Genomic DNA, 21,121 nt, shown 5'->3' on the forward strand with positions numbered 1-21,121 from the left:
TAAATGATGATGGCGCCCTCTTGGGTAAAATATTCCGGAGGTAAAATAGTCCCCCATTCAGATCTCCGGGTGGGGACTACTCAAGAGGATGTCGTTATCAGGGGAAAGAAAACTGGCGTTCTACAGATCGGAGAGTGGAATGTCAGATCCCTTAATCGGGCAGGCAGATTAGAAAATTAAAAAAAAAGGGAAATGGATAGTTTAAAGTTAGATAGGTGAATACAGGGTTATAAATACAAAATCAAATAGGGTAATGCAGGAGTAGGTTTAATAATGAATAAAAAAATAGGAATGCGGGTAAGCTCCTACCAGCAGCATAGTGAACGCATTATTGTGGCCAAGATAGATACGAAGCCCGCGCCTACTACAGTAGTACAAGTTTATATGCCAACTAGCTCTGCAGATGATGAAGAAATTGAAGAAATGTATGATGAAATAAAAGAAATTATTCAGATTGTGAAGGGTGACGAAAATTTAATAGTCATGGGTGACTGGAATTTGGCAGTAGGAAAAGGGAGAGAAGGAAACGTAGTAGGTGAATATGGATTGGAGGTAAGAAATGAAAGAGGAAGCCGCCTGGTAGAAAATTTGCACAGAGCACAACTTAATCATAGCTAACACTTGGTTCAAGAATCATGAAAGAAGGTTGTATACATGGAAGAAGCCTGGAGATACTGACAGGTTTCAGATAGATTATATAATGGTAAGACAGAGATTTAGGAACCAGGTTTTAAATTGTAAGACATTTCCAGGGGCAGATGTGGATTCTGACCACAATCTATTGGTTATGACCTGTAGATTAAAACTGAAGAAACTGCAAAAAGGTGGGAATTTAAGGAGATGGGACCTGGATAAACTGACTAAACCAGAGGTTGTACAGAGTTTCAGGGAGAGCATAAGGCAACAATTGACAGGAATGGGGGAAAGAAATACGGTAGAAGAAGAATGGGTAGCTTTGAGGGATGAAGTAGTGAAGGAAGCAGAGGATCAAGTAGGTAAAAAGACGAGGGCTAGTAGAAATCCTTGGGTGACAGAAGAAATACTGAATTTAATTGATGAAAGGAGAAAATATAAAAATGCAGTAAATGAAGCAGGCAAAAAGGAATACAAACGTCTCAAAAATGAGATCGACAGGAAGTGCAAAATGGCTAAGCAGGGATGGCTAGAGGACAAATGTAAGGATGTAGAGGCTTGTCTCACTAGGGGTAAGATAGATACAGCCTACAGGAAAATTAAAGAGACCTTGGAGAAAAGAGAGCCACTTGTATGAATATCAAAAGCTCAGATGGAAACCCAGTTCTAAGCAAAGAAGGGAAAGCAGAAAGGTGGAAGGAGTATATAGAGGGTCTATACAAGGGCGTTGTACTTGAGGACAATATTATGGAAATGGAAGAGGATGTAGATGAAGATGAAATGGGAGATATAATACTGTGTGAAGAGTTTGACAGAGCACTGAAAGACCTGAGCGAAACAAGGCCCCGGGAGTAGACAACATTCCATTAGAACTACTGACAGCCTCGCGAGAGCCAGTCCTGACGAAACTCTACCATCTGGTGAGCAAGATGTATGAAACAGGCGAAATACCCTCAGACTTCAAGAAGAATATAATAATTCCAATCCCAAAGAAAGCAGATGTTGACAGATGTGAAAATCACTGAACTATCAGTTTAATAAATCACAGCTGCAAAATACTAATGCGAATTCTTTACAGACGAATGGAAAAACTGGTAGTAGCCGACCTCGGGGAAGATCAGTTTAGATTCTGTAGAAATGTTGTAACATGTGAGGCAATACTGACCCTACGACTTATCTTAGAAGCTAGATTAAGGAAAGGCAAACCTACGTTTCTACCATTTGTAGACTTAGAGAAAGCTTTTGACAATGTTGACTGGAATACACTCTTTCAAATTCTGAAGGTGGCAGGGGTAAAATACAGGGAGCAAAAGTCTATTTACAATTTGTACAGAAACCAGATGGCAGTTATAAGAGTCGAGGGACATGAAAGGGAAGCAGTGGTTGGGAAGGGAGTGAGACAGGGTTGTAGCCTCTACCCGATGTTATTTAATCTGTATATTTAGCAAGCAGTGAAGGAAACAAAAGAAAAATTTGGAGTTGGTATCAAAATCCATGGAGAAGAAATAAAAACTTTGAGGTTCGCCGATGACATTGTAATTCTGTCAGAGACAGCAAAGGACTTGGAAGAGCAGTTAAATGGAGTGGATAGTATCTTGAAACGACGGTATAAGATGAACATCACCAAAAGCAAAACGAGGATAATGGAATGTAGTTGAATTAAGTCGGGTGATCCTGAGGGAATTAGATTAGGAAATGAGACACTTAAAGTAGTAAAGGAATTTTGCTATTTGGGGGGCAAAATAACTGATGATGGTTGAAGTAGAGAGGATATCAAATGTAGACTGGCAATAGCAAGGAAAGAGTTTCTGAAGAAGAGAAATTTGTTAACATCGAGTATAAATTTAAGTGTCAGGAAGCCGTTTCTGAAAGTATTTGTATGGAGTGTAGCCATGTATGGAAGTGAAACATGGATGATAAATAGTTTAGACAAGAAGAGAATAGAAGGTTTTGAAGTGTGGTGCTACAGAAGAATGCTGAAGATTAGATGGGTAGATCACATAACTAATGTGGAAGTATTGAATAGGATTGGGGAGAAGAGAAGTTTGTTGCACAACTTGACTAGAAGAAGGGATCGGTTAGTAGGACATGTGTTGAGGCACCAAGGGATCACGAATTTAGTATTGGAGGGCAGCGTGGAGGGTAAAAATCGTAGAGGGAGACCAAGAGATGAATACACTAAGCAGATTCAGAAGGATGTAGGTTGCAGTAGGTACTGGGAGATGAAGAAGCATGCATAGGATAGAGTAGCATGGAGAGCTGCATCAAACCAGTCTCAGGACTGAAGGCCACAACAACAATATGAAAATAAAAATTTCATAGATGTAAAGAGGAGGAATGGTTAGTATTTTTAATTTTTTAAATAATGGGAAATATGATGTTCTTTTTTAGACTAAAGAAATGTTTCTTTTGATTCTCTTTTGAAGCGTAAGTAATCTCGGGCTGTTCATAGTTTCCCCAGAAATTATTCCCTATTGAATTATAGTTTCAAAGTAACTGTGCTATATTATCTTCCTGGTGTCCATATGGGTGGAAGCAGATAAGACATTCATCGCATAAGCTAGGCTGTTTAGTTTGCTTGCTAAGAAGTCTACATGTGCCTTCCAATTTAAATTTTTATCAAGATTTGGACCTAGAAATTTTACATAACTTGCTTCAGTCATTTCCTGATCACTGTATACTATTTTTATGGGAGATGCTGATGATGTTTTAGCACTGAACTGCACTAATTGTGTTTTTGTGAGATTGAGTTTTAATCCATTTTGCTGAAACCGTAATTTTAGGTTTCCTATTATATTTTCCACGGTGTAATGAATTTGTTCTAAATTGTCATTTTCAATTAAAACTGTGATGTCATCTGCAAATAAAATGGAGTGAACATCACTGCTTAAATGTAAATAATTTTTGTACAGAAGGAAAAGATAAGGCCCTAAAATTGAGCCCAACAGGACCCCTGTACAAATCTTTTTTCAGTCCAAGAATAACTTTTTTCCCTTTTTAGTGGAAACTGCTACTTACTGTACTTTGCTACAAGTCGCTCTTGAAAACTCACTGCATCACATATAGCTTACTTACTGGCAAGTACAGGGTTACACCTGAAACACACACACTATCTGGCATCATTTACTTCCAGTTCACTTTCAGGAAATAGTCATCCAATTTTTTTATGTTTCTGTTTTTCATTCACTTGTTTCCTATGTTATTTCCAACAGACGCAAAACATCAGTACAGTCAACTAAATTTTGTCCTGTGCACTCTAGTAACAGTTTAGCAAATTTCAGTGCTTCATTGAGAGTGAACGCAGGTTGCTTGATCACCTCATATTCGCCCTTTTCCTGCACCAAACACACATTGTTTACTATATCGGCATCACTTTGATATTCGAATCACAGTTGATAGGCATTGCTTTTAAGTACTTGCAGGTCATCTATGTCTTTACAACCAAGATCAGTCAGACACATATCACATTTAACACCACAACAAACTTAACTGAAACTTTCAGTGGAAAGTGTTGAAATTTTCTCCCAGAAGTGAGCTATTCTTGTTATCAACATATTGTCCCAAGCCTTGCAAATACTGTGGAGTGTGCTGAGTAGATTCAGTAATTTACAGAAACTGAGGAGGACTGAATCTTGTTTACTAGGTGTTTCATGGGATCAACCAGTGATGATGTTTTCAATTTTGATCACACCTTGGTCCTTGGCTAAACAAGTGATGTAACATAAGGTAACTCACAAAAATTGTTCCGCCATCCAAACAAGCACATCTTCTGTAGGAAGACAAATGCTTTCTCCAGTAAAAGAATAGCTCTCTCAGGCAAAATTTTCCCCTCAAAATACATTGCTGCCCATGAAAACTGTAACACTATGACAGCATGCTACAAGAGTCAAATTGGCATTGATATGTAAATAGTTATCATTTCACCACTATCACACAATGTGCGTAGGAGCAACACCAGCTATATTCTGTATTTAAAGACAGATTAAGCAGTGGTTACTCATACAGAAACTGCATCTGCATACTGTTTGTATGTGAAAAAAATTTTGCTATGCTTCATGTAAGAAGTAGAAACATCTACCAATGTGTGTCAAAATCCAATGGTAGCAGGATCGTGGCCTACTGAGACTGCAGTTTATTGTTCCACAATATTGCTGCTTGTGTCAATCGTAATCTCGTGACTCTCACGCAAATATGGAGCAGATGAGTTCAAGAGGGCTATACACCATGCAGTGTCTCAATGGCCTCCTATGGCTGGCACCCAAGAGGACACACACATCTTTGCAAGGTCATACAGCCACTCCATGTATGTTCAGTCAAGAAATGGAGTTGCTTGCAGCACAACATGCACCCACAGGAACATTTTGGCAATGTCTAGAGCACCAAGCACTGTCTGCACAGTGACCATTATTGCTGCTTGCCTCACTGTGGCAGCTGAAAGAAGTGGGCCCAAGGAGTAGCACTGGACACTGGAGTGTCACCAGTTATCTTTTCAGACAAGCCCCAGTTCTGCATACAGTATCACAATGGATATATCCAAATGTGGAGACTCAAAGGGGAATGAAATGTTGCGTTGCAACTATTTTACTTGGAATGGTTGAATAAAATAAAGACTCTGTCACAGTTAATGGAAAAGCTTCATGAAAGCGAAGGAGTTGGCCGGGTGCTTACATCAGGAGTGACCTGCTGGTACACCAAGTGCTGTCACCACAGAGTCGAGCAGCTGCCACATACCCCAGCCCAGCAGAGGGAGTTTAATATCTTTGATTCAGCAGAAAGGTACAGCCACTGTGGCTTTTTTGTGGCTTGTGTGACGGGAATCAATGCCTTCATTTCTACAAAGAAGTATGCAGTCTGATGGCTGTTAACTATGAGGGGAGGTCCATGGTAGTCTTTCAGCCAACATGAGTTTGCAAGCTTCCATCACTGGAGTCACCTGCTGCTAGCAGTAGCACAACTATTCATACTGAGTTTAATGCTGCTGACTTAGCATCCTTCAATCGGTCTGCCTCCTACAGGCCTACTTCACAGCTTCTGTCGGCTTCCTATGCTGGTGATTTACAGTTCCAGCCAAGGGTTGTGCAGTACCTCAATCCCCCAATGCCTGTGTGGGTAGATTCCTTTGTAGCCACCTCTGCTTATGTGGGATGGTACCGTTGCTAATAGCTTCCTCCCTAAAATTGAGTCCATGGCCTGATTCTGCACAGCCTGGCATGCCCTGTCCAGAGCCACGCCTCTGTGGTTGGCCTTGAGGGCTGCCACCAGTTGCTGGAATGAGCATTCTTGCCGAGTCACTGCCATCATCATTTCGTCAGATGAGTGATGCCGCAGGTGGGACAGCTTACACTTTAGTGGCATCATCATGACTGTTGTTTGCTGAGCAAGAAATGGATGTTTTAAAAATTCTGTGTTCATGACGAAATGTTGAACGACAACCAGGCATCCACTCCTGCTCCACCGTTAAGCCTGCTCAGAGTGGTGAACTACTGGCTTCCTGACATCTGACAACACAGCTCTGCTGGTTACCATAGAGGCCAACCAACCTTGGCCTCTACATCTGATGACAGAAATGGTTGCTGCCTCTACATCAGCAGTCACAACTCACTGCACAACAAACATATGGTAAGAGCAGTGGTGTTTTTTCTTTTTTTTCTCCTGCGAAATGGTTGCTGCCGCCTCTACATCATCAGTCACAACTCACTGCACAACATAACGTATGGTAAGAGCAGTGTTTTTTTTTCTTTTTTTTCTCCTGCAAAGACAATGTCAGCTCTCTGGATTTTTCACCAGGTATCTTATTGTAATTATATGTGCAGTGAACACAGGCACTCTTCTGAGAATTGTAGAATATGCATTTTAGTTTATGATATTTGGAATGGGCAATTATTTGGTTTTGAGCAGGGATATGGCTCCTTGTGTTTAAGTATGTAAAGTTAGAGTCATGAGTAGATATTCAGGAGGGATGATTAGTCTACTGTAAGAAGTGGTGTGTTGGAGGTATATTTTAGTGTACTCATCATTATTTTATGTTGTTCTCTTATTTTCTGTTTATTTTGTGTGTGACTGTTAGAGTGTAAATCATGTCATTTTTTATACCACAGCGTGCTAATCTGGGTGAAACATTGTGAATTTTAGCAGCTGAAGTAGTGCAGTTGCAAGCAAATAATGCAGATATGTGTAAACAAATAAAGGCTGTGGAAGCAGACCAGGCAGTCATATCAGAGAAAGTAAAAGCTGAAAAGCAAAGCAACTGAGACTGGCACAGTCAACTTACTCCAGAAGAGGCAGAGAACAGGGAGAGGGAAGGGGATGATAGGTGGGTTCAATGAGGCCAATATGTTTATCTGGCAGTAAAAAATATTAGGTTTTAAAGGACGCTTGAGAGGTTAAATAAGAGTAGTACTCATGTGGATGCAGAAAAGCATGGAGAAAGAAGAAAGCTCACATGATGCACAAAGTACTAGCATCATAAAAGATGGAGAGCGATGGAGAATTATCAGCTCCAATATCTGGTGGTATGCGGAATCTGAATTAGTTGTAGTAGCAGACTAAGCGTGTGTGCTGCACTGAAGCAAATGAGTGTGAGAGTAGTAACATGCATGTTATTGCTTTATGTTCAGCATTATCTACGCCACTGGGTGATAATGATTGCTGTTTAGAGGCTGTGGAGCCTGGGCCAGATGTCCTGGGAACTACATGTGCCACTGGTTTTCACGTAGTCCACAGTGTAGCTGCAGACAGTAATTTTGCTGTAGATACTGTGAATGATGCACACAGAGCTAATGAAAATGTTAGTTATGTTGCAAATGTTGTGGTTAATGTAGTAATATAGATGGATTTATTTACAAAGGATGTGGATTCATCACCACCTGTGATGGTGCTGCCTCCTCAGAACAGGAGGGGGTAAGAGAAGGAGGAGGAAAAATGCTTGTAGGTTAATAATCAGGCCGTAAAGACTGCATCATTTTAGGAGTGAGTAGCTGAGTATCAAGGACTCACTGGAGGTGATGATACAGTTTTAAAGGTAATAAGGGTAAGGTAAAATGTTATATAATTATTTTTTGGGAGCACACTGTCAAGCTCAACCAAAGGAGACTGCTGCAAATGATACTGAACATAGTTTTAAGGATGTGTTTTCTGAGGAAACATAAAGCAAAACTTCTGTCTCAAAGACAAAGTTCTGGATGATGTACCAAAGCAGCAAGTTAAGAAGTTGCCCGATAAATAGGGATCAATATCAGACATGAGAAGAAATTGAGTGGGACTATTTGCTGTACATGATCACTGAGGAGATTGTCAAGAAGGGAAAATTTGGTAATGTTACTGGACTAGGTTGGAAGTGATGATTCAACGGAATCATGTTCCTATGAAGAGGTAAGAAAAGTACCATTACAGAAAGTACCATTTCGATTAAGGAGCAACCTATCAACCCTGTGGTTTAAGCTGAACCACTGTAAAGGAAAAACTGAATGTACTGTATATAACTGTCAACTTGTGGGATATATATATATCGAGACTCTGCATTCACTGGATCTGGTGGGCCGAATCTTCTGAAGAAGGGAGGCATGTTGTGTTGCAACTACTTGACAGGGCTGAATAAAATAAAGACACGGCCATGGTTTTTGTAAGAGCCCCATGAAAGTGGGTCAGACTGAGGCTGGCCAGGTGAATACATCATGAGTGACCTGCTGATACAACAAGTACTTTCACCATGGTGTTGAGCAGTTACCACATAGCCTGGCCCAGAGTGGGAGTTGTAATATTGCAAATGTAATGAAAGGCAGAGCTGCTTCATTTACAAGCCACGGCTCTGTTGTAGTTTTGATAGGAATCAATGCCTTGGCAAAACAAGGGCAAGCTTGTATAAATATTACTCACTTCTAGACAGAAGTTTGCAGTGCGAAAACTGCCAGCTTTGAGGGGAGGTCCACACCATTCTTCAAGTCGACATAAGTCTGCAAGCTGTGGCCACCGGACTCTGCACAGCTAGCTGGGGCCCTGCTGTTGCACTAAATCTACTGCTGCTGACTTAGCACCCTCCAAGTGGAGGACCAAGTGTGGACCTGCTTCAGATACAGCTGGCCTCCAACCCAAGTGGTCTACAGTTTGAGCCCAGGGCTAAGCAACTGGTCAGCTGCCTTCGCCAGTGAGGGCAAACTCCTTGTAGTCTGCCTCCACTTGTGTGGGCACACCATTGCTGAGAGCCGCCTCTTCCACACTGAGTCCGTATTGTGATTCTGCTGCCCTGGCAGGAATCGTCGGGCTGCCTGTACTATGTGTGGCTGCCATTGTGGACTGCCACATGCATCTGGAGTCAAGTGTCCTTGGTGAGTCACTCACTATTTTGGGTGTCCTTACATTAAAATTAACACTTTGCCGTCCACACGTCTCATACAAATTTATTCGCTTGGCGCTGGCAGCACTAATTTGGATGACTTGGCTTGTCACTGGCCGCATGTCACCTTTCTGTTGATGACAAACTTCAAACAAATTGACTTTTGTGAGCTTTAATTTTTCCAGAAATCCTCTATTTTGCCGTATCGTTCCAAAAACTCGAATTTTCTTTTCAATTAACTTCTCTGCAAGTTCTATACTGTTATAATAATAATCCATGTAGAGGTGATGCCACTTTCCATATGAAGGTGTCAACAGTGCCTTCACTGTTTTTGATAAAGGTTGTCCAGCACCAGAATCTATCTTGAATGAGGAAATGTATCCCGGACTCGAATCACACAGCATCTGAACGAGTATGCCATATTTCGTGATTTTCAATGGATTCTAAACTTTTAAATTTAACTGTCCATGCCATGGTATCATTCCTTCATCAACTGAGATGTTTTGACTTAGATTAAACGTTTCTTTAAGCTTTTTGGAAAAATAATCAGTTATGAATTGCACTTTGAAAAACCAGTTGGCATTATCCGGTTTATTGTTGTTTTTGGAAAAATGTAAAAATTATAATATTTGTCTGAATCGGTTGCGGGACATTGTTTTGCGAAATATCGCTGTGTCTATCAATGGATTCGTTGACCCGTAATCATCGAATCTTGCTTTTTTTTACAATTCCCATAAGGACAGCAAAGCCCAAACCATTTTGTAAGTTCGGGTCCCGTAATGTCGATAAATTTGGCATTTTTTAAAATCCAGTTTCCTTCTATTACAGTTTTGACTGTAATACTTGTTGGTTTCATTGCTAATGTATTCAAATAGATCGTTCCCAATATATAATTCTACGATATCCACGGCACTCTGTGTATCTTTGGGAAATGTGTGTGGACCAGGAGATCCTTCAAATTTATTATTGGTCCTCAGTAAATCATAGTCTGTCTTCTTTGTCTGATTCATCCAAATCAGCTGTCAACCATAGCATTTGCCGAATTCTTCTTGGACGTATTTCACTATCTTCCAACGATTCTGCTTCACTTTCATTTTTTTGATATCCAACATAAACTTCACAATTGGCCAAGTCATCCGGAACATCACACAAGACGTCCGCACATCATCGTAAATAATCGCATCGTCTCTTTCGTCTGCCATGATGAAAGTGCACAAGTACTTATAGAAACAAAAAATATGTTGACGAGTGTATCTTATTGTTACCTAAACAAAACACCAACAGAATGAAAAAGATACTAAAGTGCTGTCACCGGCCACTGTGCGATACTATGCTCACGACACCACTGTAGTGTCATCGGCCACTGAGCGATACTATACACATGACACCACAGTGGTGTCGCCGACCATTGACAGCTATTTCGTTCACGACACCACTGTAGTGTCGCCGGATGGCAAAGTGTTAAGATTAATCAGTGGGAAGGCAATTGTTTGATTGATAAGGTAGCCTGATTTATGGTCTATGTGAACAGTAGTGCTTTGAGAATTTCTGCATAAATTCTAGAACCACTCAGCCTTCTACTATCTTGAACACACAAAAAAACAACTCTTATTCCAGCCTTGCTAGAGGCAAGACATATTTAATGAATCCTGTGATATAGAGTTACGGTTATTAAGCCAACTCTTTTGTGGATGTAATTAGATTTGTTTCTGATGTGAGGCAATACAAGTGACTTACAAGAACTCAGATGTTTATGCGAGGAGAGAGAAGTTTGTTAAAGCAAATTGGTAAAATCTTTGGTTCTGTTAACTTTTAGTATAGAACACAAACCCTTTGGACATGGATGCATAGTTACCACTAGTCTGGAAGAAAATATAGACTATGTTTGCAGATTCATACAAGTATATAAATCTGTTTTGTTTGTCAGGAATGTAGTATGTATGACGATGTGATTCGTAAAGTTCTATCTTATGTATTGTTGATTTTAAATCTATGCCACACTATATTTGCAGGTTCATACAACTATATAATTATGTTTTATAATAGCTCTGTGCTTTAGAATTTGATACATACACTCCTGGAAATGGAAAAAAGAACACATTGACACTGGCGTGTCAGACCCACCATACTTGCTCCGGACACTGCGAGAGGGCTGTACAAGCAATGATCACACGCACGGCACAGCGGACACACCAGGAACCGCGGTGTTGGCCGTCGAATGGCGCTAGCTGCGCAGCATTTGTGCACCGCCGCCGTCAGTGTCAGCCAGTTTGCCGTGGCATACGGAGCTCCATCGCAGTCTTTAACACTGGTAGCATGCCGCGACAGCGTGGACGTGAACCGTTTGTGCAGTTGACGGACTTTGAGCGAGGGCGTATAGTGGGCATGCGGGAGGCAGGGTGGACGTACCGCCGAATTGCTCAACACGTGGGGCGTGAGGTCTCCACAGTACATCGATGTTGTCGCCAGTGGTCGGCGGAAGGTGCACGTGCCCGTCGACCTGGGACCGGACCGCAGCGACGCACGGATGCACGCCAAGACCGTAGGATCCTACGCAGTGCCATAGGGGACCGCACCGCCACTTCCCAGCAAATTAGGGACACTGTTGCTCCTGGGGTATCGGCGAGGACCATTCGCAACCGTCTCCATGAAGCTGGGCTACGGTCCCGCACACCGTTAGGCCGTCTTCCGCTCACGCCCCAACATCGTGCAGCCCGCCTCCAGTGGTGTCGCGACAGGCGTGAATGGAGGGACGAATGGAGACGTGTCATCTTCAGCGATGAGAGTCGCTTCTGCCTTGGTGCCAATGATGGTCGTATGCGTGTTTGGCGCCGTGCAGGTGAGCGCCACAATCAGGACTGCATACGACCGAGGCACACAGGGCCAACACCCGGCATCATGGTGTGGGGAGTGATCTCCTACACTGGCCGTACACCACTGGTGATCGTCGAGGGGACACTGAATAGTGCACGGTACATCCAAACCGTCATCGAACCCATCGTTCTACCATTCCTAGACCGGCAAGGGAACTTGCTGTTCCAACAGGACAATGCACGTCCGCATGTATCCCGTGCCACCCAACGTGCTCTAGAAGGTGTAAGTCAACTACCCTGGCCAGCAAGATCTCCGGATCTGTCCCCCATTGAGCATGTTTGGGACTGGATGAAGCGTCGTCTCACGCGGTCTGCACGTCCAGCACGAACGCTGGTCCAACTGAGGCGCCAGGTGGAAATGGCATGGCAAGCCGTTCCACAGGACTACATCCAGCATCTCTACGATCGTCTCCATGGGAGAATAGCAGCCTGCATTGCTGCGAAAGGTGGATATACACTGTACTAGTGCCGACATTGCGCATGCTCTGTTGCCTGTGTCTATGTGCCTGTGGTTCTGTCAGTGTGATCATGTGATGTATCTGACCCCAGGACTGTGTCAATAAAGTTTCCCCTTCCTGGGACAATGAATTCACGGTGTTCTTATTTCAATTTCCAGGAGTGTATGTGCTATGACACTAAATGAGTAGCTCCTTTTACAATTCTGAATTGGGACAATGCCATTGAATATCTAGTAATAAACTTACTTATCTCAGAATACTGTTAGCGTTAAATACTGTTATTATTCCTATGTACTTTGCAGAGAATAATTAAATTTGCCATGAACTCTTTTGGGTAAAGTCATGGGTGTTCTAGTAAATTAAGTGAAGACTCATTTTATTCATATGTACTGCAAAAATTAGGAATAGTATCGTAGTATATCTGTGTATCTCACCTTACTAGTTCATTTTTTTCATTGCATTTAGATCAGTTTATTAAAGTTTTATATGTGAACACTTTCTAGTCCATTCTGATATAAACCCTGTATGCTTGTTTTTTTTTTTTTTTTTTCCAATATAAACAGGCAACGTATGCCATGTGATGTGAGGGAGGCATTGAATAGCATACTTAGTACACAAAACAATGTTTCAGGATTTGATGTGAATGCTAGACAGGAAGTAAGCTATCTGTAGGAGTGTAAGATGAGAAATCTTGGAAGGAAACTGGAAGATGTGGGTGAATCCACTCTTGACACTCATTGGCTGTACCTCAGCTGGACAAGAGATCATAGGTGATGGGTAATGTACTCAAGTATCTGTCAACTACGTCAGTGTTGTGACTGAAATTTGTGAATTGTTAGCCAAGAAATTACACTATATGAAGAATTCATGGAACTATTTGTTTAGAAAAGTCATCACTGCCATGGACAGTGTTATTCATATAAATGTATGTTTTTTCAAGTAGGGGGATTAACTTAAGAATACATTAGTTAACTTTAAATCAGTATGCACTTTTTTATCAATTGTAAATGAATCTTTTAGGCCTCTATGGCAGAAAGGTGGAAGGAGTATATAGAGGGTCTATACAAGGGAGATGTACTTGAGGACAATATTATGGAAATGGAAGAGGATGTAGATGAAGATGAAATGGGAGATCCGATACTGCGTGAAGAGTTTGACAGAGCACTGAAAGACCTGAGTCAAAACAAGGCCCCGGGAGTAGACAACATTCCATTAGAACTACTGACAGCCTTGGGAGAGCCAGTCCTGACAAAACTCTACCATCTGGTGAGCAAGATGTATGAGACAGGTGAAATACCCTCAGACTTCAAGAAGAATATAATAATTCCAATCCCAAAGAAAGCAGGTGTTGACAGATGTGAAAATTACCGAACTATCAGTTTAATAAGTCACAGCTGCAAAATACTAACGCGAATTCTTTACAGACGAATGGAAAAACTGGTAGAAGCCGACCTCGGGGAAGATCAGTCTGGATTCCGTAGAAATATCGGAACACGTGAGGCAATACTGACCCTACGACTTATCTTAGAAGCTAGATTAAGGAAAGGCAAACCTACGTTTCTACCATTTGTAGACTTAGAGAAAGCTTTTGACAATGTTGACTGGAATACTCTCTTTCAAATTCTGAAGGTGGCAGGGGTAAAATACAGGGAGCAAAAAGCTATTTACAATTTGTACAGAAACCAGATGGCACTTATAAGAGTCGAGGGACATCAGAGGGAAGCAGTGGTTGGGAAGGGAGTGAGACAGGGTTGTAGCCTCTCCCCGATGTTATTCAATCTCTATATTGAGCAAGCAGTGAAGGAAACAAAAGAAAAATTTGGAGTAGGTATTAAATTCCATGGAGAAGAAATAAAAACTTTGAGGTTCGCCGATGACATTGTAGTTCTGTCAGAGACAGCAAAGGACTTGGAAGAGCAGTTGAACGGAATGGATAGTGTCTTGGAAGAAGGATGTAAGATGAACATCAACAAAAGCAAAACGAGGATAATGGAATGTAGTCGAATTAAGTCGGGTGATGCTGAGGGAATTAGATTAGGAAATGAGACACTTAAAGTAGTAAAGGAGTTTTGCTATTTGGGGGGCAAAATAACTGATGAAGGTCGAAGCAAAGAGGATATCAAATGTAGACTGGCAATGGCAAGGAAAGCATTTCTGAAGAAGAGAAATTTGTTAACATTGAGTATAGATTTAAGTGTCAGGAAGTCGTTTCTGAAAGTATTTGTATGGAGTGTAGCCATGTATGGAAGTGAAACATGGACGATAAATAATTTGGACAAGAAGAGAATAGAAGCTTTCGAAATGTGGTGCTACAGAAGAATGCTGAAGATTAGATGGGTAGATCACATAACTAATGTGGAAGTATTGAAAAGGATTGGGGAGAAGAGAAGTTTGTGGCACAACTTGACTAGAAGAAGGGATCGGTTGGTAGGACATGTTCTGAGGCATCAAGGGATCACGAATTTAGTATTGGAGGGCAGCGTGGAGGGTAAAAATCGTAGAGGGAGACCAAGAGATGAATACACCACGCTGATTCAGAAGGATGTAGGCTGCAGTAGGTACTGGGAGATGAAGAAGCTTGCACAGGATAGATTAGCATGGAGAGCTGCATCAAACCAGTCGCAGGACTAAAGATCACAACAACAGGCCTCTATGTACATAGATTAGTTTGTATGAACAATTAGCAAACAGTGTGGCGGACATTTACAAGTACAAACAGTATAACAAGAGGCATAAATTTCTGTTTTCGCACAGTGACTTTGGTCCTCAAGCTAATCGATTATGTCATCATTCAAAGCTATTTATGATTCTGATTACCTGTAATTATCCCGAGTTCTGCATTATTGCATCTTGTTGGAACTTGAGTTGTGGGCAAACTCATGCTTAACTCTGTTTTGGGTAGCCCTGGTCATCACGACTGTGTGTGTACTCAAGAAGAGAGTGCAACTATTGATTGACACTAGATGCTTCCTATAATTATTCTTTACATATGATTGAACTTATTGATATAGGATTATGAACTTTATTCATTTTGTTGTGTCAAAACATATTTGCTTGTGTGTACCTGGGTGGTTTGGATTCATGGGTTGGTCCCCACATCGTAAGCTTAGGCCCGAGTATTTTTTTCATTATTTTATCCTTTCATGAGTCAACATATCCTTGCATACTCTGGTTTATGCGGCTGATTGATTTTGAGCTATATTCCAACTCATGACTGAGTATATTCTTCTGGTCTGTAGCTGTCGTCGTGAGTTTTTTGAGTTAGCTCACTCATCGTGCACTTAGGCTCTGAATTTTTTTCTTCTCTTTTGATGATTTTGAAGGTGTGACTTTATAGACATAAACTTGCAATTTGTAACTCTAGTAATTTACATTTCTATAATTTAGTGTTGTAATGTTGTAGTTCGATTTTGCGTCATTTGTCTTGTGACAAAATGTTCTACAGATCTGAAAATCTGAATGTCATGTCCTGATATATGTATAAATTATGACTTGTGGAATAGATATTTTTCTTATGTTTCTGTAACATGTTATCTATTAGATACTTCTATACATGTGTATTCTACCTTTCGGCAAAATTTTGTACACTATTTGGGAAACCTTATAGTAGGTCACAAAATATTGTTAACACATTGTTTCCATATTTTGTGGGGGGGATACTGTAAAGGGACATCCTCCTCTAGCATTACTTTTCCTCAACAGAAGTAGTCAACACCAGAAATATTTTCCGAAGTCTGGACAGGTTAATGTTGTCTCGGCTGTTTTTCTAAAAAAATTCATACGATTTTGTACACAATGTGTTGTTGTATTTCAACCTAAAATTTATGAAAAGGAATTATTTTGTTTTTGCAATCAATATGTACTAGCTCTGAATGTAGAGATAATTTTTTTTAATTACAAAATATTTGGCATACTTAAAACTTCTATTATTAATTACACAATCTAGTACTGTTTATTATGATTGTTCCTGGATTCATTTATAAAATAATTATCTGATAGAAATTCATTTGTCAAGAAAAATTGTAAACTCTTTGGATATTGTTATTACCGCAGAGTGAAGTAGTGAACAGCATGCCTCTGATGTGATCGGACATATTTTTGTAGTTTGGATGAACAATGTTATTTTGGTTTTGTTAAAGTGAAAATTCAAAACACAGTATACAGTAAAATGTGATGCAAATAAACATTGAAAAAACACAACGTCTGCGCAGACATTCTTCAAATTTATTTAGATCAATTGGACTATGAGAACTTAAAATGTGAAAATTTCAGCTCCAATAATCATTCCCCTAAACATGAAGAATGGGAGCCAACTATGAGAGAAAAGATAAGTAAAAAGTTTATTGTCATTCTTACTACTCTTGAATCTCATGCAAAGACTTCACCATCATAGACTGTAGCGACAACAAAGGAGGGAGGTGTAGATTACAATACAAATACATAAAAAGACCAATTGTCATAATGCAAGGCACAACCAGTAATGGTGCCACTAAGAACAAAAGTTTACTGATCTAAATTCAGATAAATGACGAACATAGGAACAGTGCAATAAGCAGTGGAACACAGTCTAAGAAGTAGTGCCAGCTGCACTGTCTTTATGTAGACGAGGACTCCAGCAGGTGGTGCGGAAGATGTGGTGCCATGCATGCTACTCTTGTGACCCACTGCAGATGGCCTCTGGTGCAGCTGCCATTGATGGCCTGGTGCTGCAGTGCATATCCTGGTGTTGTGTGTGGGGTTATAGTATTAACAAACAGGGATGGTGCACACAGGTTAAAAGTAGGATTGCAAGCGGTCACAATATTTTGAAACACACACACACACACACACACACACACACACACACACACAAAATGGAGTCAGCGCCTTCTAAGGCCACTCCAGAACATACATTCTTTTTTTTTTAAGAGAAATAATTTTTTTTCACAAGCCTTTCAATAATCTTTTCAAATCGGAGCCAAGGAACTGAAAAGCAGTAATAGACATTTACAATTACCGCACACCAAGTAAGGAAGCAATATTTATGCATGTCTTGCATGTTTGTGATATATTTCACTGGTGAATGAACTTTATGTTGCCATGCTAGTCATCGACACATAACACCTAAATAAGTACATTCTGGTGCATTATACTCTACCTGAAAGCACAGTGCCTTAAGCATGATACAAATTGATTAAAAGGCTTAGTTTTATACCATGGGTAATATCTAATCTGATCCCATAATGTTTTAACTGTTTCACTAAGACTGTTGATAATATGAAGATCCAACATAAATATGAGTAAGATATGTAAGGAACATTGTTATTACCTTAGCAAGCTCTGTAACCAATTGTCGCTGTTGCTTTTGCAGGACCTCTGCACCACTTGTGTCATCCACAAGAGACTGTGAAGCTAGCTCAGCTTCCAATTCTTGTTTTCGGGCAAGCAAATTAGTGTAATGCCATTGGATTTCCTCTTCAGTTTCTTTCAGTTCCTCTTCCTCTCTCTGCCTCTAGCAAATAAAAATCAGTAATCTTGCATCAGCTTCAATATCACGTAAGAGCGTGATTTGCTAGAAAGTGTATAAGATATTTATATGATGAAAATTATGAGCAATGTACAGATAAAAAATATTATGAAGACAAGAGATTGGAAAATTATTCTTCATGCTGAATTATATTCTATTTGCACACATTCTATTTGTCTAAAAAATGAATTATATCATTTTGAGTGTTACCAATGTGTTTATGAACACACAAAATATTGCCTGTCTCAGCAGAGTATGCCTCCATTTATACATATATAAAATGTTCTACAATACAAAATATTTTATATTAAGCAAGTCCCAGAACCTTCCAGAAATCACAAATGTCAAATGATAAATAAGCGCAAGAGGACGGAATTGAGCTGATCTGGAAGTTACCAACCAGCAACTATAAACACTACACCATGACAGACAACAAAGATTACATGGAATTGCTTCCCCTCCCAACAAATCAGCAAATCCCTGTTTGGAAGAGGACTATATCTTCATAGATCAGGACACAGTCAGTAGTTCTTGTATGGCAACAATGATGGATCCCGATGTTCTGTTCATGATGTTAGATCTTCATGGTCACTGCCAAGATCAACTGGAGTTGTTCTGTCAAAATATCGTGACTGTTGGGTAGGTCTTAATGTTCCTTGTATCAGAAGCCCCTACCATCAATCTGTGCCTCAGGGCTATGATAAGAGCATCATGTGAAAGGCATTAACAGTGTCTCAGTGGTTATGTCTCCACAATATAGGACAACCATCCTTAGCTTTGTAGTTAATATATGTGTGTGAACACACGGGACACCAGTGGTACAACCAAAGAGATGATCGTGAATTGCCAATGGTGAAGACATCAACATATGGAGGCAATGCGTGCCAGAAAGACTTTGATCTGATCAGAGTTATGTTTGGTTTGGGGGGGCACTCAACTGGATGGTCATCAGTGCCCGTATAAAGTCACAATTTTTTCATAGTCCAATTTCTTCACAATCCAATCTAGCCACTGTCATGAATGATGATGAGGATGAAATGATGAGGACAACACAAACAACCAGTCCTCGGGCAGAGAAAAATCTCCATCCCGGCCAGGAATCGAATCCGGGACCCTGTGATCCAGAGGCAGCAATGGTAGTCACTAGACCATGAGCTGCAGACTCTGATAAAAGTGACTGCATATGTTGAGGGGGCAGTGCAGTAACATGAGGCACTAATTTATTTGCCAGAGTAAACTGCAATGAGTGTGGTCTGTGTAGAAGACGTCCGAGGCAGAATGGGGGCTGTAGGTAGGAAGGAACACAGGGTACAAACCCATTTCAAGCCATTGTTGAAGTTGATTTAGACAGAGGTGCAATCACAGAGACCAGCATTGTTGTGCAAATATCTTGTCACGAAGAGGGACTGAAGTTGTCAGTAGTAGTTGAGGGTGATTTTGGCAACTGAAAGTGGTTGAAAAGGCATTGTGTTGCATTCAGTTCCTCTAGTGTGTTCTGGGTATGGCATTGTAGAGGACCATCCACTCATGGTAGTGTGTGGTAGTCTAAAGTATAACCAGGTGAATGTGGCCAGTGAGGTTGCTGTTTCTGTATGAAGGCCAGCAGCAGGTGGCGGTCGAGCTGTGTGCCAATGAGTCATGCATAAGAGTTGTGGTGTCAGTGTGCTGTACTGCCGGAGGGGCATGCACAATGATAACAGCAGTGGGGTAGCCGGGTGGCGAGGCGGAGCATGATGCAATGATGTGTGCAGGGCTGGTGACAGTGTGGGTACTGGGTAGTGCAGGGAATGGGTATGGACGGATGTCAGATGTTGTGTAACTGGGGCTGTGCACATGCTCCCATTCTCATTGTCACATTGGTTGTGTGTTAAGACTATGACATGCTCATGCACCATGCTTGGGAGGTAGATTTGACATTATTATGTTGTGGGAGCAACGTGTTCTTTGTATGGTGTGCATCTGATGTTGTACAGCAGTTGGTCTAGCATTGGTGGAGCACCAAGAGCTCATCAGCTGAGAATCACACTCCTTCTGTGTACGATTGGATGTACGATTGTCCTCTTGTTATTTGTCTTCAACAGTCACTGTACCAGTTAACAGTGGGGGTTGCAACGGCAAAAGGTCCTGGGATGCAGTAGCCCTTATCAAATTGCAGGAACACAGTATGTTGTACGACTGGGGACAAGTGGAAGTTGTGTAAAAAGTCCATCCCTAAGTTCTTAACAGAAAATGTCCATGTGAGGCAGTGAGACGGTGATTGTTGCAGGGTCTGGGTCATGCATCCGTGCACTGTGATGAATGAACTGACAGTGTCTTGCAGTTGCAATACTGCAGGTTCATCCTTTGTCAATGAACCATTGGGTGGTAGGGGATGAATGTTGAAACTGATGTCCACTGAAAGGTGGTGTATCTGAGGCGATGAGGAAGATGGTGAGGCTGAAAGCCTGATTCTTGGAAGTGGGACCAGCGGAGGTGGAAGCCCCATGGAATAATTGTCAGAGTCCAACTCAATGAGAAGGTCACATTCATGGGCACAATCAGAGGAGTGATGACCAGTAGCAGTCTTTGTCAGTGGATTGAGAGAAGATTCTCTGTCACGCAGAGTGTTGAGGAGACTATTGTAATCTTCTCAAATAGATGAACTTGTTATGTCCACTATCAAGTAGGCACGAGATAGCTGACAGTTGCATACAGTGTTGGTGAACTGGATTTGTACAGATAAAGTGGCATGTGGGGCATGGTTGCTTGGTGTGACACAGTTAGCTGGTCCTGCACAGGCATGAGCACAGTGTGCTTGGCTGTGTTCTGGGCTGAGTGAGGAAGCAGGGTTTTGTCGATATCACACAAAAGTCGTCGTTCCACCAGCACAATGATGTCCGAAATGAAAGCGGTCAGGCGATGTCAGTCAGGCTTGACCACTGTGTGGAAGTAAGCACGTTGAAGCTGGTATTGCGGCCTGTGGCGGCCAGCACTGTTGTCCATGGTAAGAAAGCACTGTCAGTGTTCAGTGAGATGTTTTTGATGTAACTATTTGTCTACTTGGGTGGTGATGTGATGATGTTGCTAATCACATTGGTATGTTTGTGCAGACTGCTGATGAGCATGATGTATTTTGCAGTGTTATTAGTGATGTCGAGTCGTGAGAATGCTGTACACTATCGCAAATCATTCAAAGGGCTGTTCCGAGCAAAATGATGGAAATTTGGGTAGAGCACTAAATCATGCAGGTTTTCTGTGGGAGAGATTGTCACAGTAACATGGGAGAATGTCCCTTGTCCATTTATGGCATGGCTGATAGTGCAGACAGACTGTGGCTGTG

General features: G+C 41.2%; 1 protein-coding gene across 4 annotated transcripts in view; it reads right to left on the minus strand.

Moving 5' to 3' along the window:
• The window catches only part of LOC126262288 (TBC1 domain family member 31), a 296,133-nt gene that overhangs the window by 38,714 nt on the left and 236,298 nt on the right, over window positions 1–21,121 (minus strand). For all 4 annotated transcript variants that reach the window (XM_049958811.1, XM_049958808.1, XM_049958809.1 and 1 more), the window contains exon 17: window positions 17,605–17,787. In XM_049958811.1, the coding sequence (XP_049814768.1) occupies window positions 17,605–17,787 (183 nt within the window). The remainder of the gene's footprint in view (window positions 1–17,604; window positions 17,788–21,121) is intronic.

The sequence above is a fragment of the Schistocerca nitens genome, chromosome 6 (assembly GCF_023898315.1).
Source record: "Schistocerca nitens isolate TAMUIC-IGC-003100 chromosome 6, iqSchNite1.1, whole genome shotgun sequence".
Classification (NCBI taxonomy): domain Eukaryota; kingdom Metazoa; phylum Arthropoda; class Insecta; order Orthoptera; family Acrididae; genus Schistocerca; species Schistocerca nitens.